The 26,459-nt window shown below is 37.0% G+C and overlaps 2 protein-coding genes across 2 annotated transcripts; one reads left to right on the plus strand and one right to left on the minus strand.

Moving 5' to 3' along the window:
• Positions 1–293: 293 nt before the first annotated feature.
• On the minus strand, positions 294–5,543 carry LOC149075459 (uncharacterized). The gene is made up of 16 exons (XM_089242816.1): positions 5,485–5,543; positions 5,309–5,398; positions 5,157–5,216; positions 4,847–5,055; positions 4,266–4,749; positions 3,480–4,156; positions 3,019–3,366; positions 2,593–2,921; positions 2,162–2,504; positions 1,962–2,084; positions 1,690–1,852; positions 1,384–1,607; positions 1,196–1,295; positions 880–1,067; positions 690–793; positions 294–574 (listed from the first exon to the last, which is right to left on the minus strand). The coding sequence occupies exons 1-16, from the start codon at positions 5,518–5,520 to the stop codon at positions 387–389; spliced, it is 3,666 nt and encodes a 1,221-aa protein (XP_089098942.1). The 5' UTR covers positions 5,521–5,543; the 3' UTR covers positions 294–386.
• A 1,491-nt stretch (positions 5,544–7,034) lies between these two features.
• On the plus strand, positions 7,035–12,999 carry LOC149075460 (uncharacterized). The gene is made up of 17 exons (XM_089242817.1): positions 7,035–7,110; positions 7,743–7,808; positions 7,895–7,984; positions 8,077–8,136; positions 8,238–8,446; positions 8,544–9,027; positions 9,137–9,813; positions 9,927–10,274; positions 10,372–10,700; positions 10,789–11,131; positions 11,209–11,331; positions 11,441–11,603; positions 11,686–11,909; positions 11,998–12,097; positions 12,226–12,413; positions 12,500–12,603; positions 12,719–12,999. Exons 1-17 carry the CDS (start codon positions 7,096–7,098, stop codon positions 12,904–12,906), a joined length of 3,711 nt encoding a protein of 1,236 aa, XP_089098943.1. The 5' UTR covers positions 7,035–7,095; the 3' UTR covers positions 12,907–12,999.
• Positions 13,000–26,459: the final 13,460 nt, after the last annotated feature.

The raw sequence follows: 26,459 nt of genomic DNA on the forward strand, positions 1-26,459 counted from the left end.
TTTTACTTCTGTTGATGGTGCTTTCCATTAGTGTACAAATTATGCAGCTTCACTCTGGGGCTCAGATTAGAACCTTTTATAAACAAATATTTACAAGTTATTTATGAAATGATCCAAAAAACGCTCAATTCCCACCGTCTCAGTGCGATGACGTTATTTTTCCCTCTTTCCCATTTTTTTGTAGGAGATTAACTACCAAAAAATAGAGACAAATACACACAAAAACACACGTACACAAGTTTTCAATGTCAACGTTTTTATTGTTTCAGATAACAATATACATATTAGTAGCCGTAGGGTAGAGTCGAGAAATCAGGCAGAAGAACCCTCTTATCGTATACAAGGCCGTACTTTTTCTCCTCCGCTCTGGTTATGACCCGTCTTCTTTACACCTCTCTTGTTATTTTGTACTCGTCTCGAATGATGACCTTCGTGGTAAAATCCATAGATTGGACCAGCGCTTTCATTGAGGCATAGTTTAACTCTAGCGAGTTTTTGAAGTTTAGGGTGAAACCCCGAATTTTACAGAACGTCTTTCCATCAGACCTCCTATAGGCGTAGTTTTTGGCTCCACCTGTTATAATAAAATTAATGAGACTTCATTTAAATTAAAAAAAAGATTTTTGTGAATGAAAAAACAATATTTTTGTTGATAAAAATAATTATAAACGACTAATGTATTGTAATACCTGACACAAATTCGGTGATGTGATGACCGTCGAGCTCATCTGTGAATTGGCCCAAGAAATCGCCCAATAATGGATCATTGGTCCCATTGCTAGCATAGATGATTCTGAAATTTAAAAAAAACATAAAAAACGATACCTAAAAATTAAAAAAAATATGTGTGTATCATCATATTTTTATGTAGAAACTTACGAGTCGGTGTCAAAATACAGCAAAGCATCGCCTAGCTTCTCCATCTCGGAATACAACTTCAAACGGGCCCATGTTGTCGTGAAGGCAGCCAAGAAAACGTTGGTCCGGTCAGTCTGGGGTATAAAATCCGATTTGTACCGCCATTCTATTGCAGCTATATTGTCACTGGGGAGATACAAATCCTTGACCTGAAAAAAATAAATAATTTGGTCACAGATATCATTTTAAATATTAGTTTGACAAAATCAAGTATTAAATGAAATAACATTTTATGAATAATAGAGTAGTATGTAACAGTAGCATGCATAATAATTACCTCAATAGAGGGATCGTTCAACATCTTGTGAAAATCAGATGCTTTAGTCACGTATGACAGTTGCGTCTTGTTCTCCTGCATGCCCCAGCGACCCCAGAAGCTGGAAAAAAAGCGATCATTGAGTATATATGAACGTTTAGTATATACGGTAATTAAAAATTGTTATAGATGGTTTTGAAATTTTTTACCTATTCAGACACAATTTAGCCACCTGACGTCGACCTGGATTGATTTGGATATTTCCAGGCTCCAATTTTATGCCTTCAATTTGCTGATACTGCTTCACGTACGAGTCTTTATCATTATTCGTTACACAGTTTGAAGGCCATCCTGAGGACTCTTGCTTGATCTTGAGGAAGGCGTTGATGTAGGGGGCAAAAAGACCCTCTCGAGATTGATCGAAATGATAAACCTAGAAAAAACAATCCTAATTAAAAAACAAAAATAATCGCAGAAAACATCAAAAATAATTATGGATTAGAAAAAAAAAATACCTCGTATATCCTTTTCACCACATATCCTTTTTCAATGGCCTTCTTGAGTTCCTCAGTCACCCAGGTGCCCGTGATGCATCTTTCCTCGTCGTTGTGATGGCATTCTTTTAAACGTGTTTCCACACACGAACGACACAGGGGAAAGGTCAATTTTCCACCGGATCTATAAAAAATGAAATATATGATGATAAAAATAATAAAAAATTTTATGAAAAAAATATGTTAGATTGGGAATATGTGAAAGTTACGTTATAAAAAAATTATAATAATACCTGTATGGGAGAACGGGCAGATATAAGCCCCTTGGTGGTAGTACTTTGCACTTAATGATGCCAAAATATGAATTCAGCTGTCCAAAGTTCTCGGTAATTATCCGGGGATGTCCAATTGGATATCTACAATGAAAGAAAAAAACATGTAAAAAAAAAGAAAAAAGCAATGGTAGCTATGTTATAAATTTTAAAGTACTCACTTGCAGTATTTGTTGACCCACGGGTACAAAGACGTGAAGTCGATGTATTTTGCGGTGCCTCGATAGAAGAGTTTGGTGGCATTGGTTCGTCCACCATAGAACGCATCCCTGGGTGCCAGCCTGTCGACAAAGTGAAAATCCACCAAGAAATTTTTCAGATCCCCGTTTGTTTTCTTCAGAGCATTGAAATCATGCTCCCACATGACTTCAAGATTGAAGCCGCCTTGACGGAACTTTTGTTCTTGCTCTAGTGTCTTCTTGTGGAGTTCCCACATATACGTATGAGTACAGGGGTTCACCATATCTTTCTCGAAGCACTGTGGACACCCGTGCCAATAACACCCTGAAAAGAAACAAAGCATATCATATATAAATAAAATGAAACACGTAGTAAAGCAAACAAAGTAATAAAATTAATTAATATTACTTACCATGAAACAAAAACACGGTGTTTGTTTCCTCGCAAAACCCGTCTACGCTGAGACCTAGCACTCTTTTTTCTCCCGTCCCGTTTCTGGAATGTTGAATGTTCAACCCTAGGTAGGACAACCATTCAAAGCTAAGACGACTGCTATTGGTATTGTTGACGTAACCATTAATGGGCACCATCCCAATAGTGCCTTCATCGATGTATTTTGACCTATAGGTCGCCATACAGGCCGAGGCAATGGTGAGGTACTGGAATGGGTCGACGCCGGTTAATTCCAAGAACTCCTTACGAAACTGCAAGCAGCATCGACGAAGAATATCAACGTCTGACCTAAAAATTAAGAACATAGTGTTGAAATAATAAAACAATGAATGTTAAAATAATAAATAAAATAAAATAAATCAATATGAAGGAGAAAACAACTTACTTGCAGTATTCATACATTTCGTGTTTAAACACGAATTTTCCGCTCTTTCTTTGCTCATACCAGCTGTCGAATATCGCTTTCGCTTCGACGGCGAAAGCTTCCGGATTGAAGAAGTTCTTGGAAGGAAGGGGTCCACTGTAGTCCTGGTTTTCCGGTCGGTTGAAAAGGTGGGGAAAGTACCCTTTCTTCAGTTCTTCCAAACCGAAAGTTTTCGGCAGTTTGGACAAAGCCATAGGGAGAAAATTGAGGCTGTCGATAACTCGGATGTTGAGAGTGTCCAGTCTCAAAGCCATTATTTTGGATCCACACGGGACAACAGAAGGTTTGACTCCTTGCTCTAGGAGATATCTGTAAAGAAAAAATAACACTTGTGTTATAAAATTTATCACAAAATGTATGCATAATAAAACAGTAACATGCTATTTATGTAAACATTTTCAAAATATTGAAAAAAAACTTACTTGAGCAGGAATTGACCATCGAACCCCTTCATGTTGTGTGCGATAGCGGTGTACCCCTTATGTTCTTTGCGAAAGAGCCAGGCGCAAAATTCGTTGATGCTGTCATATCCGCTGAAGACAGCCTCTTGGCCATCCGCATATTGTGCCACGGCAAAGTTGATCACGTGCTCGCCTGAAGATTGATCCGTCTCGAAATCGAAGAAGACGAGCTTGTCGGAGGGGGCTTTCACCTTCTTCTTCTTGAGGGAGCAGAGGTGTCGTTCGTCATGATGGAAATTCTTGCAGTTGCTGCAATACTTCTCGCCACAAACGTGTTTGCCTCGAGACCGCTCCTTTTCTACAAGAAATTTCTTGCATGTCGGGCATTCGTAGAATTGCTGGCAGTATGTGGTGTTTTTGCCTCCAAGACTCTTGTGTCTTGCAAAGCAGTCAGCGGATCTACATCTCCTGTGGCAGTCTTTGCAGGTTTGAGATGTCCCAACCGTACATGTATCGGCAAAGCAAGTGTTACATCGGACTGTGCATTTGTGTTTCTGAACATGGTCGTAGGCCTTGTCGCAGTCCACACAGTAGAAATTGGAACCGTGGAATCCTTTAGGCGACATGATGAGGTCATAGTGTCCATCACTGAGTAACAAAAATATTTTTCTGTCTTTCTTGGGTGTCTTGTATACCACCTTCATTAAAAAACATAAATACGAAATTATACAAAAAAAATTCATGAATACATAACATACATATATATATAATGTTCATTGAATAGTACTTTTTAGTAATAAAAATTACCCGATAAAATTCTTCTGACGACTTGACGAATATCTGGACATCTAGAATTTCGGCAAACTTGGCGATGGCATTAAAACCACAAGGACCTATGGGAACTTCGGCTTTTTGATATAGATCAATGGACATTTCTTTCTGTATGTTTATTCTTGAGTCTCTTATGCTCGAAAGTTTAGGATGTTTCTCAAGGTAGGCGTTACCCACGACTATGGCCCTTGCACAACACAGTCCATCTTGTGGTACGCTTATAACGGACTTCTTTGTCAACCGGTCGGTCGATATGTTGACAATCTTACGTCTGCCACCACCTCGTGGTAATCTGACAGTGATGACGTCAAATCTGAGAGATGGGTCATTTAGAGGGATGGCGTTCTTGCTCTGCAACACTTTCATTATCACAGCCAATAGTGATTCTATCGTGAGCGAGGCCACAGGAATAAGCGAGGTGGAGATAGGTCGATCCAAGCTGTCAGATGTCATAACGATGCTGGAAATAAAGAAAATAATCAATTATTCAAATCAAAAATAACTGATCATATGTCTAGCTAACTATACGTGTAATTTTACAACTAGTAAATATTTACCGAATTTTGTCATCAGGATGCAACCCGTTAGTTGTTTCATCTATCAGTTGCCGCAATAATGCTCGCAAAAATGCCATAGCCGCTATTAATCTGGTTGACGGATCTATCAGAACCTCCGTTCGTATCCGAGCTGTATATGTGATTTGTTCCGCATTAAAACGGATGTTTTTCTTGCGGGATTTTTCTTGCAACACGTATGACTTCGTGTCCTGCAAAAGAAAGGAGATGTGGTAACATAGCAGATAAAAATAAATCACAATACACACAGAAAAAAAAAAAATATATATATATAATCATTCGAAAAACTTACTCTGGATGTACCTTCGCCAGGGTCATAGTCTCTTCCAAGACCTATCTGATCCATGGCTTCCTATTAGAGAAATAGAGCTAATGTTAGAATATATACACATGAGGGAAAAAACTAATGAAATAGAAAAGTTGTGAGGCATAATCAAATCTAACCTTCTCAACTTGACCCCATTCGATTTCTTCTAAGAAAGGGTTTTCAGCCATTATCCACTCTGCTTCGTCTGGTCCAAATAGAACGGTATTCTAGAGAAAATGTAGTATATCTTTAGTCAATACTATGAGGGAATCTTTTAAATGGTGATAAATAAGTAAAATAAAATTATTAGTACCTCTACTTTTCGTTCCCATTTGATATTATCAGGCATTGGATTGTTAGATTCACCATCGAAAACATCGAAAACAACATCGAAAACTGCCGCTGTGGTGGTCGAGTGGTTACAATGCCGGACTCGTGATGCGAGGATCCGGGTTCGAACCCCACAGTGGTGGTCGGCTGAAGTTGGTTTTCTGTGGTTCCCAACTTCAAGGCGCAAATGCGAGCCGATCTCCCCGTTAAAAAGTCTCGCCACAGAGAGCAACAGTCCTACAACGATAAATCATTCAACCATAACACTTCACTCATAGTTAGAAAAACTGGGGGCAGATGACAGCACTACACATAACGAGCATTACACCGAAACAAACTTTACGTCAGGTTGCACTACACGTACACTCACATTCCCGCATGTACCGATTCGTTGGGGGTTCGTTGGGGGGTTCCGTTGGGGGGTGCATGTGTGGTGTAGCAGTGGTAGGTAGGGACTCCAAAAAATGGCTCGGGGATCCATGATGTTCTTAAGTCAGCCACCTCGTTGGGCAATTTGCCTGTTGTGGCGTTGTATTTGTATTTGTATTTGTATTCTAAAAAAAACATAGATTTAATACGCTATTTATTATTATTATTACACAAATACACACACGTGCATTAAAAACAAGCATTCTGGTGTTGACTGTAAAGGCTTCCCACCAGACCTAAATGAATTATATATTGAATATTTTCTCTACAGCAGAGAGAGAGAGAGAGCTAACATATTTATTAGATATGTCAGACTGTATACTTATATAGAATGAAGGTCAATATACAATATATTATTAATTTTATTACTAATAGTGTAATCATTGTTTTTGTATCTGCTTACAATATCTTCATCCAAACAGTCTCGTACGAAGTGAAAAATTATTATTTATGTTTTATTAAGTTATTTGTCAATGTGAAAAATGTAGGAAAACCCTCTTTTTATATAATGTTGATATTAGGTTCTGACGCATGATAAATCCTATTATATCTATTCGTATAGTTCTATTTTGATTTTTCGTTAGATATTTTTCATTTATTTGAGAAAGTTCGATAATTCTGTACAAAAAGTTTTGTCTTAAGTGTGTGGCAATGTATTTTAGAATTATTTGAGATCTTATTCTGCTATAAAATCAACACAGAAATAAAGGTAGTTCCGTCAATATATTTAGAATTCATGAATATATATGCTACTTACATTATGATTTTCCATCTTTCTCTTCAGAGTTGAAAGGATGATGAGGTCGATAAGAAAAAAAAAGCGAACGGTTAGACGCGAAGACGACGGGAGAGAGAGAGAAAACTAGCTACCCATAGGTCTGAGAGCTAGTGAGTGAGTGAAGAAATTTCTACCACAGAGAGTGATATAAAGCATTTTAGCTAAGTGGACGTTAACGCCTTACTGGCCGTCGCCAAATCTAGGCCCCCTTAGTGAGCTTGGCGAAAATGCTTTATATCACTCTCGGTGGTAGAAATTTCTTCACTCACTCACTAGCTCTCAGACCTATCGGTAGCTAGTTTTCTCTCTCTCCCGTCGTCTTCGCGTCTAACCGTTCGCTTTTTTTTTCTTATCGACCTCATCATCCTTTCAACTCTGAAGAGAAAGATGGAAAATCATAATGTAAGTAGCATATATATTCATGAATTCTAAATATATTGACGGAACTACCTTTATTTCTGTGTTGATTTTATAGCAGAATAAGATCTCAAATAATTCTAAAATACATTGCCACACACTTAAGACAAAACTTTTTGTACAGAATTATCGAACTTTCTCAAATAAATGAAAAATATCTAACGAAAAATCAAAATAGAACTATACGAATAGATATAATAGGATTTATCATGCGTCAGAACCTAATATCAACATTATATAAAAAGAGGGTTTTCCTACATTTTTCACATTGACAAATAACTTAATAAAACATAAATAATAATTTTTCACTTCGTACGAGACTGTTTGGATGAAGATATTGTAAGCAGATACAAAAACAATGATTACACTATTAGTAATAAAATTAATAATATATTGTATATTGACCTTCATTCTATATAAGTATACAGTCTGACATATCTAATAAATATGTTAGCTCTCTCTCTCTCTCTGCTGTAGAGAAAATATTCAATATATAATTCATTTAGGTCTGGTGGGAAGCCTTTACAGTCAACACCAGAATGCTTGTTTTTAATGCACGTGTGTGTATTTGTGTAATAATAATAATAAATAGCGTATTAAATCTATGTTTTTTTTAGAATGTTTTCGATGGTGAATCTAACAATCCAATGCCTGATAATATCAAATGGGAACGAAAAGTAGAGGTACTAATAATTTTATTTTACTTATTTATCACCATTTAAAAGATTCCCTCATAGTATTGACTAAAGATATACTACATTTTCTCTAGAATACCGTTCTATTTGGACCAGACGAAGCAGAGTGGATAATGGCTGAAAACCCTTTCTTAGAAGAAATCGAATGGGGTCAAGTTGAGAAGGTTAGATTTGATTATGCCTCACAACTTTTCTATTTCATTAGTTTTTTCCCTCATGTGTATATATTCTAACATTAGCTCTATTTCTCTAATAGGAAGCCATGGATCAGATAGGTCTTGGAAGAGACTATGACCCTGGCGAAGGTACATCCAGAGTAAGTTTTTCGAATGATTATATATATATATTTTTTTTTTTTCTGTGTGTATTGTGATTTATTTTTATCTGCTATGTTACCACATCTCCTTTCTTTTGCAGGACACGAAGTCATACGTGTTGCAAGAAAAATCCCGCAAGAAAAACATCCGTTTTAATGCGGAACAAATCACATATACAGCTCGGATACGAACGGAGGTTCTGATAGATCCGTCAACCAGATTAATAGCGGCTATGGCATTTTTGCGAGCATTATTGCGGCAACTGATAGATGAAACAACTAACGGGTTGCATCCTGATGACAAAATTCGGTAAATATTTACTAGTTGTAAAATTACACGTATAGTTAGCTAGACATATGATCAGTTATTTTTGATTTGAATAATTGATTATTTTCTTTATTTCCAGCATCGTTATGACATCTGACAGCTTGGATCGACCTATCTCCACCTCGCTTATTCCTGTGGCCTCGCTCACGATAGAATCACTATTGGCTGTGATAATGAAAGTGTTGCAGAGCAAGAACGCCATCCCTCTAAATGACCCATCTCTCAGATTTGACGTCATCACTGTCAGATTACCACGAGGTGGTGGCAGACGTAAGATTGTCAACATATCGACCGACCGGTTGACAAAGAAGTCCGTTATAAGCGTACCACAAGATGGACTGTGTTGTGCAAGGGCCATAGTCGTGGGTAACGCCTACCTTGAGAAACATCCTAAACTTTCGAGCATAAGAGACTCAAGAATAAACATACAGAAAGAAATGTCCATTGATCTATATCAAAAAGCCGAAGTTCCCATAGGTCCTTGTGGTTTTAATGCCATCGCCAAGTTTGCCGAAATTCTAGATGTCCAGATATTCGTCAAGTCGTCAGAAGAATTTTATCGGGTAATTTTTATTACTAAAAAGTACTATTCAATGAACATTATATATATATGTATGTTATGTATTCATGAATTTTTTTTGTATAATTTCGTATTTATGTTTTTTAATGAAGGTGGTATACAAGACACCCAAGAAAGACAGAAAAATATTTTTGTTACTCAGTGATGGACACTATGACCTCATCATGTCGCCTAAAGGATTCCACGGTTCCAATTTCTACTGTGTGGACTGCGACAAGGCCTACGACCATGTTCAGAAACACAAATGCACAGTCCGATGTAACACTTGCTTTGCCGATACATGTACGGTTGGGACATCTCAAACCTGCAAAGACTGCCACAGGAGATGTAGATCCGCTGACTGCTTTGCAAGACACAAGAGTCTTGGAGGCAAAAACACCACATACTGCCAGCAATTCTACGAATGCCCGACATGCAAGAAATTTCTTGTAGAAAAGGAGCGGTCTCGAGGCAAACACGTTTGTGGCGAGAAGTATTGCAGCAACTGCAAGAATTTCCATCATGACGAACGACACCTCTGCTCCCTCAAGAAGAAGAAGGTGAAAGCCCCCTCCGACAAGCTCGTCTTCTTCGATTTCGAGACGGATCAATCTTCAGGCGAGCACGTGATCAACTTTGCCGTGGCACAATATGCGGATGGCCAAGAGGCTGTCTTCAGCGGATATGACAGCATCAACGAATTTTGCGCCTGGCTCTTTCGCAAAGAACATAAGGGGTACACCGCTATCGCACACAACATGAAGGGGTTCGATGGTCAATTCCTGCTCAAGTAAGTTTTTTTTCAATATTTTGAAAATGTTTACATAAATAGCATGTTACTGTTTTATTATGCATACATTTTGTGATAAATTTTATAACACAAGTGTTATTTTTTCTTTACAGATATCTCCTAGAGCAAGGAGTCAAACCTTCTGTTGTCCCGTGTGGATCCAAAATAATGGCTTTGAGACTGGACACTCTCAACATCCGAGTTATCGACAGCCTCAATTTTCTCCCTATGGCTTTGTCCAAACTGCCGAAAACTTTCGGTTTGGAAGAACTGAAGAAAGGGTACTTTCCCCACCTTTTCAACCGACCGGAAAACCAGGACTACAGTGGACCCCTTCCTTCCAAGAACTTCTTCAATCCGGAAGCTTTCGCCGTCGAAGCGAAAGCGATATTCGACAGCTGGTATGAGCAAAGAAAGAGCGGAAAATTCGTGTTTAAACACGAAATGTATGAATACTGCAAGTAAGTTGTTTTCTCCTTCATATTGATTTATTTTATTTTATTTATTATTTTAACATTCATTGTTTTATTATTTCAACACTATGTTCTTAATTTTTAGGTCAGACGTTGATATTCTTCGTCGATGCTGCTTGCAGTTTCGTAAGGAGTTCTTGGAATTAACCGGCGTCGACCCATTCCAGTACCTCACCATTGCCTCGGCCTGTATGGCGACCTATAGGTCAAAATACATCGATGAAGGCACTATTGGGATGGTGCCCATTAATGGTTACGTCAACAATACCAATAGCAGTCGTCTTAGCTTTGAATGGTTGTCCTACCTAGGGTTGAACATTCAACATTCCAGAAACGGGACGGGAGAAAAAAGAGTGCTAGGTCTCAGCGTAGACGGGTTTTGCGAGGAAACAAACACCGTGTTTTTGTTTCATGGTAAGTAATATTAATTAATTTTATTACTTTGTTTGCTTTACTACGTGTTTCATTTTATTTATATATGATATGCTTTGTTTCTTTTCAGGGTGTTATTGGCACGGGTGTCCACAGTGCTTCGAGAAAGATATGGTGAACCCCTGTACTCATACGTATATGTGGGAACTCCACAAGAAGACACTAGAGCAAGAACAAAAGTTCCGTCAAGGCGGCTTCAATCTTGAAGTCATGTGGGAGCATGATTTCAATGCTCTGAAGAAAACAAACGGGGATCTGAAAAATTTCTTGGTGGATTTTCACTTTGTCGACAGGCTGGCACCCAGGGATGCGTTCTATGGTGGACGAACCAATGCCACCAAACTCTTCTATCGAGGCACCGCAAAATACATCGACTTCACGTCTTTGTACCCGTGGGTCAACAAATACTGCAAGTGAGTACTTTAAAATTTATAACATAGCTACCATTGCTTTTTTCTTTTTTTTTACATGTTTTTTTCTTTCATTGTAGATATCCAATTGGACATCCCCGGATAATTACCGAGAACTTTGGACAGCTGAATTCATATTTTGGCATCATTAAGTGCAAAGTACTACCACCAAGGGGCTTATATCTGCCCGTTCTCCCATACAGGTATTATTATAATTTTTTTATAACGTAACTTTCACATATTCCCAATCTAACATATTTTTTTCATAAAATTTTTTATTATTTTTATCATCATATATTTCATTTTTTATAGATCCGGTGGAAAATTGACCTTTCCCCTGTGTCGTTCGTGTGTGGAAACACGTTTAAAAGAATGCCATCACAACGACGAGGAAAGATGCATCACGGGCACCTGGGTGACTGAGGAACTCAAGAAGGCCATTGAAAAAGGATATGTGGTGAAAAGGATATACGAGGTATTTTTTTTTTCTAATCCATAATTATTTTTGATGTTTTCTGCGATTATTTTTGTTTTTTAATTAGGATTGTTTTTTCTAGGTTTATCATTTCGATCAATCTCGAGAGGGTCTTTTTGCCCCCTACATCAACGCCTTCCTCAAGATCAAGCAAGAGTCCTCAGGATGGCCTTCAAACTGTGTAACGAATAATGATAAAGACTCGTACGTGAAGCAGTATCAGCAAATTGAAGGCATAAAATTGGAGCCTGGAAATATCCAAATCAATCCAGGTCGACGTCAGGTGGCTAAATTGTGTCTGAATAGGTAAAAAATTTCAAAACCATCTATAACAATTTTTAATTACCGTATATACTAAACGTTCATATATACTCAATGATCGCTTTTTTTCCAGCTTCTGGGGTCGCTGGGGCATGCAGGAGAACAAGACGCAACTGTCATACGTGACTAAAGCATCTGATTTTCACAAGATGTTGAACGATCCCTCTATTGAGGTAATTATTATGCATGCTACTGTTACATACTACTCTATTATTCATAAAATGTTATTTCATTTAATACTTGATTTTGTCAAACTAATATTTAAAATGATATCTGTGACCAAATTATTTATTTTTTTCAGGTCAAGGATTTGTATCTCCCCAGTGACAATATAGCTGCAATAGAATGGCGGTACAAATCGGATTTTATACCCCAGACTGACCGGACCAACGTTTTCTTGGCTGCCTTCACGACAACATGGGCCCGTTTGAAGTTGTATTCCGAGATGGAGAAGCTAGGCGATGCTTTGCTGTATTTTGACACCGACTCGTAAGTTTCTACATAAAAATATGATGATACACACATATTTTTTTTAATTTTTAGGTATCGTTTTTTATGTTTTTTTTAAATTTCAGAATCATCTATGCTAGCAATGGGACCAATGATCCATTATTGGGCGATTTCTTGGGCCAATTCACAGATGAGCTCGACGGTCATCACATCACCGAATTTGTGTCAGGTATTACAATACATTAGTCGTTTATAATTATTTTTATCAACAAAAATATTGTTTTTTCATTCACAAAAATCTTTTTTTTAATTTAAATGAAGTCTCATTAATTTTATTATAACAGGTGGAGCCAAAAACTACGCCTATAGGAGGTCTGATGGAAAGACGTTCTGTAAAATTCGGGGTTTCACCCTAAACTTCAAAAACTCGCTAGAGTTAAACTATGCCTCAATGAAAGCGCTGGTCCAATCTATGGATTTTACCACGAAGGTCATCATTCGAGACGAGTACAAAATAACAAGAGAGGTGTAAAGAAGACGGGTCATAACCAGAGCGGAGGAGAAAAAGTACGGCCTTGTATACGATAAGAGGGTTCTTCTGCCTGATTTCTCGACTCTACCCTACGGCTACTAATATGTATATTGTTATCTGAAACAATAAAAACGTTGACATTGAAAACTTGTGTACGTGTGTTTTTGTGTGTATTTGTCTCTATTTTTTGGTAGTTAATCTCCTACAAAAAAATGGGAAAGAGGGAAAAATAACGTCATCGCACTGAGACGGTGGGAATTGAGCGTTTTTTGGATCATTTCATAAATAACTTGTAAATATTTGTTTATAAAAGGTTCTAATCTGAGCCCCAGAGTGAAGCTGCATAATTTGTACACTAATGGAAAGCACCATCAACAGAAGTAAAAGAAAAGCAACATTATCATCACTACGAAAATTCCCCCACGAAGAATAGGGGGGGGGGGAGTGATAAGACCTGGAGGTCAGACGGAAGGTCCCCGGAGATGGAGTGTGCCGAAAAATTACGCCAAAGCGCTGCCCATACTACTGCCAACGATAAACGCTGCCGTAAACCCGCACCACACAGTGACCTTTGGAGAATGAAGAGGCAATGGTTGCATTTGGAAAGGATTCTCTCTTGCCCATATCCTGTAATTTTGTGTACTGGCAGGACCTTGGAGATGGAAATGGGCGTCATCTGTCCACAAAATGTTCCATGGCCATGCATGGGTCCACTTGCATCCGAGCAAGAAATTGCGGGGCGAAATGTTCTCGTATTAGCAAGTCCGCAGGAAACAACTCTTGAACATGCGTAAAATGTGCTATCATTATATCCGGGTACGATCGCACAATGTGATATCATTATATCCGGGTACGATCGCAAAATGTGCTATCATTATATCAGGGCTCGACTATATTCATCACACATACTAGACTCATTTGCAATTTTTTTCATACTTATCAAATTCACCAATTGCACTTGGGTATTATAAATAATCACAGATAAAGTATCCAGCATAATCGGCAATAAAAGTTATGTTTTCAGTGTCTATCAAACTTACCAACGACACTTGCGTATTATGCATATTCGCCGGTAAAAGTTATAAATTAATAAACAGACTTTGAAAACAAACCAATTGATTTTTATAAGAACTTCTTAATTAATTTTAATAGAAAAAATTCTTACTCCGTTTCTAGCAAAAGTCAAAAATGAAAAGTTATTTAAAAGTTGTTTAAATGAAAAGTTAATGAAAAAAAATTATCTTAGAAAAAATAGATATTCAGAATAAAATATAAATAAAATTTTATTCTGAATATCAAATTATGAGTATAAAATTCTGAATATAAAACTTTACTCACAGAATTAAAAAAGGAAACAATATAATTGTAGATTAAAGTTCAGAATCAATGAGAGAAAAATTCAGAATTAATTAAAGAAATAACTTCAAAATTAATTAAAGAAATAACTTCAAAATTAATTAAAGAAAAATTTCACAATCATTGAAAAAATTAAAACTAATGTCGTGAGTTACGGGGATTAACTTTAATTGAGACATCATTGGTGTTATAATCGATTTCCAAAACCAATTCTGGAATAAACCGATTATAATGACAAACCATACTCCATATTTCTTCCGACCAATGAAAGAGAAATCAATAAAATGAAGATTTTTCCATGCTTTTTCTATTCTGTATCAAAAAATCATTTACAATCATTATTGAATAAGTAAAAAGAACTGTTTGCGGTCTTGATTTAGATTCTCTTTATAGATACTGTCGAATCCTGTTATAACTTTTAAAAGAGACCAGAGAAACTTCGTTGCAACGAAATTTCGTTATAAAGGAATTCCAGTTTTTCGCAATGTTTCTACAGAATGATTATAAAAAAACTATCCCGACATATGGGCCCCTAACTATCATACCATTCACAGAAACTGAATGAAATTTTGGCATAAGGTATTTTGATGTATGCGCTCAAGAATGATATGGAAAACAACAGTGTCACTCTAACAGTTACGGTTACAGTGAGAAAATTTTGAAAATATCAAATGGCAACACCAAGTTTTTTGTATTGGAATGTGATCTCCATTGTGAAAAACCCTAAATAGCGTTCGAACGGCAACTGTAGCATGAAAATCACCGGCGGTAGATAGGCTAAAAGTGAGGACAACCAATAAGGACAGAGAAGCAGCATAAAATAAAGCATTTTATTGTGTTTCACAAATTTTCCAAATGCCTCATTTTCCTATGCCTCAATGAAAGCGCTGGTCCAATCTATGGATTTTACCACGAAGGTCATCATTCGAGACGAGTACAAAATAACAAGAGAGGTGTAAAGAAGACGGGTCATAACCAGAGCGGAGGAGAAAAAGTACGGCCTTGTATACGATAAGAGGGTTCTTCTGCCTGATTTCTCGACTCTACCCTACGGCTACTAATATGTATATTGTTATCTGAAACAATAAAAACGTTGACATTGAAAACTTGTGTACGTGTGTTTTTGTGTGTATTTGTCTCTATTTTTTGGTAGTTAATCTCCTACAAAAAAATGGGAAAGAGGGAAAAATAACGTCATCGCACTGAGACGGTGGGAATTGAGCGTTTTTTGGATCATTTCATAAATAACTTGTAAATATTTGTTTATAAAAGGTTCTAATCTGAGCCCCAGAGTGAAGCTGCATAATTTGTACACTAATGGAAAGCACCATCAACAGAAGTAAAAGAAAAGCAACATTATCATCACTACGAAAATTCCCCCACGAAGAATAGGGGGGGGGGAGTGATAAGACCTGGAGGTCAGACGGAAGGTCCCCGGAGATGGAGTGTGCCGAAAAATTACGCCAAAGCGCTGCCCATACTACTGTTGGCTCTTTCTTTTTCGAGGAGATAGGTCCTTCGGGTCCTGTAACCTGTATCGTCAATGGGGTATGAATCTCTTCCAGCACTGTAACAGCGCGGATGTGTGGGTAGCACACTTTTCATGCACGATGGCGCTCCTCCGCATATTGCAACAACAGTGAAGCAAGTGTTGAATCTCCATTTTGGCAATGACAAAGTTATCAGTCGACATTTTCCAACAGTTTGTCCACCACGGTCACCTGACCCGAACCCTTGTGACTTCTGGCTGTGGGGTCATCTAAAAAATGTTGTGTACAGCGGTCCGATTGAAAACTTAGCTGAGTTGAAAAGTCGCATTACACAACACATTCACAACATCACCCCTGATACACTTCGATCTGTTGTAGAACATGCTGTTGTGAGCTTTCGGCTCATAGGCCAGGATTACACTGTAAAAGTTTGATAAAAGTTGTTTCATAGAACTTGAAAAATGCAAAAAATAATCGTACCGGTTACATTCGCGCAAATGAAACCGATAGTCTTATTGGCTGCATTTTTCAATTTTATGAAATAACTTTTATAAAACTTTTTCATAGTATAATCCCGGCCTTAGGATAAAACGGTAGACAGCATATTGAACATTTCTTGAGTAGCAGCTAATTTACCACATCCTTTTTCTTATGGTTTTATCACTGTTTGCTTTTCTACAAGTTTTCTTACGGTCACGCCTTTTAATTTGCATCTTATGGCGAGGACAGCGCCATCTATCGATAAATTATTGAATTTTTTTTCTGGCAGACAAAATTCCATTGCTTCCTGTATATCCAGGTGAAATATCAGATCATTCTGACCAATGGTTCTTTTTCTACAGCCTTTTCAAAAACGAACTTCAAGTATAATCACCCTGTATATATATTGGTCGAGCAGTGTTATAGTTTTAACGGTAAAAATGTAAAATAAAAGTAAAACCAACAATTTAAGCAGCAAGCGGAAGAAAATCAGTAGATTTCATGAAAATGAATTGAATATAACACACAACTTCAGTTTTACTCTAATTCTGACAGTGATGGACCGAACACAACCACCTGAGCTATCGAATCGAATAATTCTAACAATAAAACTCTCATGATAATATTACGGAAAATCGTATGCGTCGATTATTTTTATTTATACGAAAACTAATTATATGGATAAAAAAACACAATCACGTGATCGAGAGGGGAAACACAAATATGTAGCTTACGAGTTAAATGTAAATGCTTATAAATAATTTTTATCGACACTATCGTTTCATCACTGATCACAGTTCCGAAAATCCGAGTACGAAATAATTGTAATTGTTATCATTAGCCGCGGTTTAAAACCGACGCGTTATTGATATGATCCGCTCCATTCCCCCCGGAGAATAAAAATCGAGATAACGTTCAAAAAAGATAAGCTAGCTATCTATAGATTTTTCGGCTGGAATGTGCACGAGAGGAAATATATATAAATCTATAAAAAAAAAGAAACCGAGTCTAGTCACCTAAGAGAGATACAGAAACGTGATCTTAATAATCCCCGCCCTTAATGGTAAATCGATGGGAGGAAAAGCACATCTACAGAGAAAAACACAACCACATAAACATTCAATCGTGAACGACGTGGGGCTTCGTAACGTTTGGTCGTTTCTTACCTTTTGCAATCATTGCCAATAAGATAAGAGAAAAAAAAACCGGAGGATGTGAGATGAGATTTGTGTAAGATTCCATCTCTCACAGGATGTTGAACGATACTCTAAGAATTCCGGATATATCGCTCTTACCATAAACAATATATCAAAAAGTATTGAAATGAATGCTAGAGAGGTTCCTGATGCAAAAAATGGCAATGGTGTTTACTTTTGATACTGTGTTTCAAGAGTGCTCAAACTTTTGGAGAGTGCGGGCCATTTCACTGGTTTGAAAACGTGTCGCGGGCTGCTTAAGTGATCTGGAAATGTGCATCGGGTCATTTAAGTGATCTGGGGATGTGCCGCAGATCACTTAACTGAAGTGAGAATGTTCCGCGTGACAATTAGGTGATCTGTAACAGAGCAACAGGTTAGTTGAGTGATCCGTAAATGTGCTACGGGTCACTTAAGTGGTCTCAGAATGTGCTACGAGTCACTTAAGTGATCTCAGAATGTGCTGCGGATCATTTAAGTAATTTACGGATGCGCCCTAGGTCACTTGAGTGATCTGTAAATTTTCTGCAGCTTACTTAATTGAAGTGAAAATGTGCCGCAGGCCACTTAAGTTATCTGGTACGGCGTTCCAGGTCACTTAAGTGATCTGTAAATGTGATATGTGCGTGTCTTGGTGGAGGGGGCAACCATTTAAGTGTTCTGGAACTGCTGCGGGTTACTTAAGTGATCTGTCATGAGCAGCGGCCACTGAGAGAGAGAGAGAAAGAGAGAGGTGATGTGAAACTGCACTGTGTGGGTCACTCAAGGGCGGCATTCACCGATATGGTTTAAACTATAGTCACAATTTTTTGATAAGAGGCCGACGTGGATTGGTTAAATTCAGGTTTTTAACCAATCTATATTGATCTCTTATCCAAAAATTGTGACTGCAGTTTAAATGATGTCGGTGAATACGGCCCCGGTAATGTGTGTGCGTGTGCCTCTTAGTTTATTTTCACAAATGTAGAATTGAGGTAGCAGGTCACATGAGATGGCTCCGCGGGCCATGTGTTGAGCATATATGACGTATTTTGTTAGCCCATTTAGAGGAGTTACATCAAATAATCATCACGACATTAATTTCGTGAGGTCATGGAGTATCTCAGAATTTATTTCAAGCAATACAGTCTATTAATGGAATAATAGATAGAATAATTCACCAATTGCATATTATCACGCACACGGCACACAACTGTAAATATATATTAACCACTAAAACATAATATGATCGTTGTAACCTAATGAAATTTTCATTTCATTTTAATAATGAAATTAAGGAATCCGATGAAATAAACTATCTAGGAATCGTGTTTAATAAAAACCATAAACGGAAGACTCAAGCGGTGACAGTAAGCAATAAACTAAAATACATCAATACCAGGATTTACTGCTTGAAAAATATTATATCCCCTAAATTTCTCCGTACTATTTACTTCGCATGGATTTTACCAGTCATACAATATGGTATATCGGTATGGGGAGGTGATTATGACTCAAATATAAATATAATAAGAAACACTCTAACAAAAGTTGTGAATAATATATCTGAAAAAATAAATGTAATCCAGGACTGTCACAATGATTATAGATTTAACATCAATAAACCCTATCTTTACAAAATATTATTCTTTATTCAGAAAAATCCCAATTGGTTCAAAATTAAACACCGGCAGAAACAAACAAGACAACACGGAATTCAATACGCCATAATTAAACCAAACAAAACCATAATACAAAAACAATTCATATACATAGCACCTAAAGAATATAATAGATTGAATAACGAATTAAAAACGGAAAACTCACTACACAAATTCAAAAAACTACTCATAAACAAAATCAACACAATTGAATAATAATCCCTTATACATGCATCTTTTTTCCTTTCTTTACGAATGTAATGTGAGGACTGAATATTATATCTTAATTATATACACCATTGGTCTGTTGTCAACCCCAATATATACTACACTATCAATATGCCCTGGACGGATTATGTAATCCCTTGGGCTAATACATAAATGGTAATATATATGTTATTTGTATATTGCGTCTGTATTATATGTTGTAATATGTGTGTGTGTGTAATAAATTTCAAATTTCAAAATATCTGATTTGTCCCAGAGGCTTTGTTAATATTGATCTCTCATAACTTTTCAATATTAAATATGGTGCTAAATGGCTGTTGAATTAATAGACATAAGAATAGCAACGCAAGTATTGTATTGAATCGAATTATTGAATTCAAATTATTAATTATTGGAGAGTTGAATTGTTCCCCGCTAATACATCGTCAATTAGCTACTTCGACAAGGGGACACCACTATTGGCAAGGAGCAATTCCAGATTGTGGTGTCACAGGGAGTTTTTCTCTAATAGGGATTTGAGTAAATGGAATAGCTTATCACCGAGGGTCGTGAATTCTAACACAATTGAGAAGTTTAGATAGAAATACGATAAACATATTGGGATGAATCAAGACGGTATTCATACTTAAATAACACAACCATAATATTTTATGGGCAGTATATTTATATTTTATCATAATTATTCGTTTTTTATTGCTGTTATTGGGTTGTTGCATTTTTGATATGGATTAGATATAAATTCAACATGCATATTTTTTATTGGCAGTTTTTTTCTGCCACCTTATTACTGCCACCATTTTGTCTATTGTAGCCTTGGTATTTGTATTGATATAAAAAAGAAAAATCGCCACATTTCTTTTCTTCAAAAACGTAAAAGTGACCGTTTTCATTCCTAAGGGTTTCATTATTAAGTACAAATACAACGCCACAACAGGCAAATTGCCCAACGAGGTGGCTGACTTAAGAACATCATGGATCCCCGAGCCATTTTTTTGAGGCTCTACCTACTACTGCTACACCACACATGCACCCCGCCCACACTCCCCCCGCGGAACCCCCAACGAATCGGTTCATGCGGGAACGTGTACGTATAGTAAAACCTGACGTGAAGTTTTTTTGTTTCTCTGTAATGCTTGTTATGTGTAGTGCTGCCATCTGCCACCAGTTTCTCTAACTATGAGTGAAGTGTTATGATTGAATGATTTATCGTTGTAGGACTGTTGCTCTCTGTGGCGAGACTTTTTAACGGGGAGATCGGCTCGCATTTGCGCCTTGAAGTTGGGAACCACAGAAAACCAACTTCAGTCGACCACCACTCTGGGGTTCGAACCCGGATCCTCGCATCGCGAGTCCGTCACTAGCGACATTACACACAACGTTTATTTTTTAATTCGCTGTCGAATTTATTGCACTGACATAACATATTCGGAATTTTTTTTTAAAGAATAAGTAAAAAATTTAATTATTTTGTTTTAAAATACCGGTAACTATACGTTGTAGAGGACTTTCTTTGTAAAAAAAAAATATTTGCGACAATACTGTCGCTAAGCAACGTGTATATATAGTACTTAACATAAGATATGATTTCAAATTTACACATTTCAACACGATTGAGAAATTAAAAGCAATTTTTCGAAATTAGAATTCCCAGAGAATATCAATCAAACCGCTTCCATTTTGAAACTTTTTGTAACTCCAGAAGTATGCTGGAATCACTCTTACGCTATTTCTACGTCGAGCCAGCAGCAATAACCTCATCGGCAATGGTCGCGGAGATCCGGAACGCGATTATTCATCTGAATGAAAAATCTGGTTCAACCGCTCGGAAGATCCGCCAATATCTGCAGACTGAGAGAGGTATAAATATGGCGAAGAACGGGTCGCTGTTGAAAAAATCTCTTGCGGCGGAAGCCAAAGCCTGGCGACTTCCCAAACCATCACCGCAACGGTACAAGATTGTTTCGGGAAAAATCCCGAAGAACCTCAACGCAGGTCAGAAGCAGGCGAAGGCACAGAAGAAAATTCTGAAAGAGGCGAAGAGGATCCGAGCAGACACGAAAAAGCTGGCCGCACAAATTAAAGCGTTGAATGTATTACTCATCAAACAGCAAAAGATAAAGAAACTTTGAGGTCCAGCGAGTTAGGGAGACATAATATGTGTGTGTGTGTAATAAATTTCAAATTTCAAAATATCTGATTTGTCTCAGAGGCTTTGTTAATATTGATCTCTTATAACTTTTCAATATTAAATATGGTGCTAAATGGCTGTTGAATTAATAGACATAAGAATAGCAACGCAAGTATTGTATTGAATCGAATTATTGAATTCAAATTATTAATTATTGGAGAGTTGAATTGTTCCCCGCTAATACATCGTCAATTAGCTACTTCGACAAGGGGACACCACTATTGGCAAGGAGCAATTCCAGATTGTGGTGTCACAGGGAGTTTTTCTCTAATAGGGATTTGAGTAAATGGAATAGCTTATCACCGAGGGTCGTGAATTCTAACACAATTGAGAAGTTTAGATAGAAATACGATAAACATATTGGGATAAATCAAGACGGTATTCATACTTAAATAAGACAACCATAATGTTTTATGGGCAGTATATTTATATTTTATCATAATTATTCGTTTTTTATTGCTGTTATTGGGTTATTGCATTTTTGATATGGATTAGATATAAATTCGACATCCATATTTTTTATTGGCAGTTTTTTTCTGCCACCTTATTACTGCCACCATTTTGTCTATTGTAGCCTTGGTATTTGTATTGCTTTAAAAAAGAAAAATCGCCACATTTCTTTTCTTCAAAAACGTTAAAGTGACCGTTTTCATTCCTAAGGGTTTCATTATTGATGAAGGAAATTTTCACACGCGGATTGTATTCCATTGTGGTCTATAGGATGATATTTTCATCAAGGTAACGAAATTCGCATCTCCGGATTACACTCAGGAATTCACGGTACGCTGCATTGAAGCAAATAGGATCTGGTCGCTAATTCTTTTTATTTACAGTTCTTGTCAGTGTCGTCTTTGGCACTATAAGGCTGTTTTTAGGGTACCGGTACCAAAATTGCAATGAGTACTCTAAACAAAAAAATTCAGTGAAATATTTCTCTCGACACCACTTTATATGGAAGAAAAGACAGAAAAAAAAGTGTCCTTTCTTCTCTTTGAAAATTTATACCATGGCAGTTATTTCGCCAAGCAGTGTGTGTGTTGTTAGTATGATGGTATAAGATCTGAATTGTTTTTTTTTTTTTATTCTGCTTACAGGTGAGTATATGCACTTCACGAACGAACAGGATAAAAGAACTAAACACTCAATAAACAAAAAACAGTGGAAAATAAAAAGCAAATTCACCATCTATTCTGCATTCAGTTCAATGCTCACAGAATTTGTTTTCGACCTTACAGAGTCAGCATTTCGTCTTGAGCAAGAAGAGAGCACAAGCTGAATTCGAATTACTTCTTAGACCAAATACATACATAAATATAGACAAAAATTTCCAGAGAGTCAAGCTCAAATTCAGAACCCAGCTAGAAAGAAATCTTGGCTGAATCTGGTAGTACCAACGTATACAAACTATTACTTTACTACATTTTACGTTAGCGAAAGGAAAATAAAAAGAAGAAAACTCGGTTTCTTTCGAACAAACAAATTTATTATAAAAACCAGATTTTCTTTTCTTCCAATTCTTCGAAATCTCTTCTTCTGTCTGCCTATACAACGATGTGGGGGGGGGGGGGGGGCTACAAGCCTTAGAAAATTGAAAACTCGAAGATGCTCCTCCGTGTATATAGCGGCATATAAACACACCTGAATTCTCGTATTTTGCATAAAAAGAGCTTCCGTCTTTCCCGAAATGAAATGCGATTCCTCTTGGAACGAAATTCTCCCGTTTACTTGTTTGTGCCTTGCACGTGTTGAAATGCTCGCGAATGCGTGAGGCAATCCCTGCCGAAATCCCATGTACATACTCATTTTATACATAATACTGCAGTAGGTATTATCACACCTTGTTATTTTCGAAAACAACGTCATTATTATTATTGTATGGTGCACGAGATGAGCTTTTCATAGTATCGGGATGATCCGATTTTCTTTCGATTCATATATCGTTGATTGTTATACGACGAAATGATTCTCACAAGCTTTGATATAAACCCGATATTTTGAAATACTGATGATGGACTGAATATAAATACACATAGACTGAATATGATGCTGATTTTGGAATTATTGAATTGAAAGATAGAAAAACACATAATTTAATGAAATTTGAAATGGATGACATAGCACGGAATATACGGTATTTTGTACCGTAAACACACGTGGTAATTAACTGGCATTACTCAGACGTATGCAGCACCCACTCTGATGGAGGTATTTTGATGAAACTTGGTATATAGGATATATATGGACCATGGAGGGAAAAAAAGATTCAATAAAAATAGTTAAATTTTTTACCACCAGGTAAAAAAGTGGTGATTTTATATGACAGTTATATTTTTGTCATGGCCAAAATAATGAATAATAAATATAATAAATAATCAAAATAATAAATATATACCAAGTTTCAATGAAATACTTTGTCGAAGTAGTGTCAACGTAATTCAACTAACACTTCTCAGCTTAATCAAACTGACACTACTGTGAGCAATGTAGTGTCCGTTGTGGTGGATGCATTCCATTGAAACTTTGTATATACGTTATTTTGACCATGGGGAAAATATTACTGAGATACAAAAGCACCACTTTTTATCTGGTGGTGAAAAATTTCAGTATTTTTATTCAATCTTTCTTTTCAATGTTCCATACGTCCTATACACCAAGTTCCATCAAAATACCTCCATCAGAATGGGCACTACATGTGTCTGGGTAGTGTCAGTTTATTTGTAACCACCATGTAAATGAATTACCTTCCCATGATCGTGAGCAATTCTCATGGGAGCAGGAATGCCAGTACTAGTTAACCGTATACGCACCTCGTACACATTCATCTACGGGATTTTTAAGGGATTGGTACACGACGGAATGTCTGTTCTCAGTGTTTGTGTGGCCCTAACGTATGTATTTATGTTGTCAGAACAGTTCTTGCTTCGTATTTTTTCTGGTGCTGCCACGTTTCTTCCATTTATTGAAATAAAGAATGTAAATGCTTGAATTTTAATATATGAAATTTTGTTATTTCGTGTTACATCAGTTTCGTATATTACATTTGGCTGCTCTCTGCGGAAACAGTTTTTTAAGTGGATGCTCTTCTCGCATTCAAGTTTTGAAGTTGGAAATTCACAGAAAACAAATTTCAGCCGACCACCTGGTTCGAACTTGGATCCTCACGATGAGAGTCCAGCACGATGCCTACACTGTCGCACAATGGCAAGAAGCAGGAATGCCAAAACTGAGATTGCATCTGAAATGAGGCTGATAGAATGTATGGCCACAACGGACAGACGCACAGATCGTAGAGATTCAACAAGCTCGTGTACAATGATGAAGGGAAGTGATGAGCCCCCCAGAATGGATGAGCTCGTGTGATAGCCGTAAGCTCTCCTTCACCAAACAGTTCTTGGATTTTGGAAGCATTTCGAAGGTGATTTACAATTGTCCTCTGATGTTCGTCCGAGACAGATTTAATCGAGTTCATATCTGGAGACATGGCTTTACAGTCCAACGCCGTTCATTACTTCAGCACTATATGAACGAGTGCTGTAATCCATAGGAAAGTACTGAAATCTTAGTGTGCCCTTGAAAAGTCTTACAGTGAGCTGAAAGATTACCTCCTTATACTTCTGAGCAGTCACGAAGATCAGCGTCAAACCAAAGGAGTGACTTTGGCACAGAGCTCTTCTATCTCTTTACAGGCGTTTTTCTAAGTATTCGGTGCAACAACTTTTTAATTGTAAGTTAGATAACAAGGGTCTCCCCCCGTAAAAAAATTTATATTATTTATTTATTTTCTTGTTAACTATACGACTCCTTTCGACATGAGAGACAACTCTGAGTACTACAAACTATTTAGATATTCTTTATAAGCGGAAGTAAAGGGTTTTTTAATTAAAGTTCACTTTGAAATGGCCATAAAAGGAAATTACTGGACAAAATGTTATCAAACTTGGTAAAAGTTTTCAGGAGGGCATGGGATTCAATTCCCCCCCCCACCCCTCAAAAAAAAAGCCCAAAACTCACCACCAGTAGGGAATGTCATTGTATGCAATATTGTTAAGCGAAATAAGACATGAAGGCATCGGTTGGAAATGTTTTTAATCGTTTCTAAAACGTGTTAAAAAGCATGTTCAATGTCACGTCCATTTTCTGAAAGCAAGTTAAATCGCACTACTGCGTTCTGAACTTAGCATATCATGAGGAATGTTATGAACATGTCAGTGTATCGCATTTTTCAATTCTGCCAAATTGTTTACGATATCATCATAAACAGTGGCTTTGAGATAACCCCATAGCCAGAAGTCACAGAGTTTAATTAAGAAGAAAGTCACAGAAGTTAACGATATTGCGTATAGCGCTATTCCCCGCTGATGGTGAGTTTTTGAACTTTTTTTTGCGGAATATTAAATGCCATGACCTCCTGTAAACTAATACCAAGATTGATAACATTTTGTCCAGTAGTTTTCCTTTTATGGTCATTTTAAAGTGGAACTTTTAGGACATTGGCGAATTCATCTTCGCATCAGCCAGCTATTGAAAACATTCGTACGGAGTGAAACATTCATAGTGGAGTGTGACATCATATCCTCGGATATTGTCATTAGTATCTGCATATTTATTAGTTTGTATTTTTCAACCATTTTTTCATTTTCATTTATTTGTTCAAGCATAAAAAGTGCATATACAAATGAAGGAATTATACCCAAGGAGCCAGGAAAGGGTCATACTGGATATTTAATACAGACACAAATCGATTAAAATAAAATATAAATGGTACACAAGCAATAAAATAATCATAGGGAAGGAAAAAAAATTGGGAAATAGCAAAATATATCATTAAACTGTGACAATCATGGTGGTGGTGCTTTGAGTGGCTAACATAGGAGGGAAAATTGGAAGGTATAAAAAGTGCTGAGGACGTGTAAGCTCTAGGTGGAGAGAAAAAAAAACCATAAGTACACAAAAATAAATTCATTGGAAAAAAATA

Source organism: Pholcus phalangioides, unplaced genomic scaffold (genome assembly GCF_987345545.1).
Source record: "Pholcus phalangioides strain wild (caught in Gottingen) unplaced genomic scaffold, Ppha-v1.0 ptg000015l_1, whole genome shotgun sequence".
NCBI lineage: Eukaryota > Metazoa > Arthropoda > Arachnida > Araneae > Pholcidae > Pholcus > Pholcus phalangioides.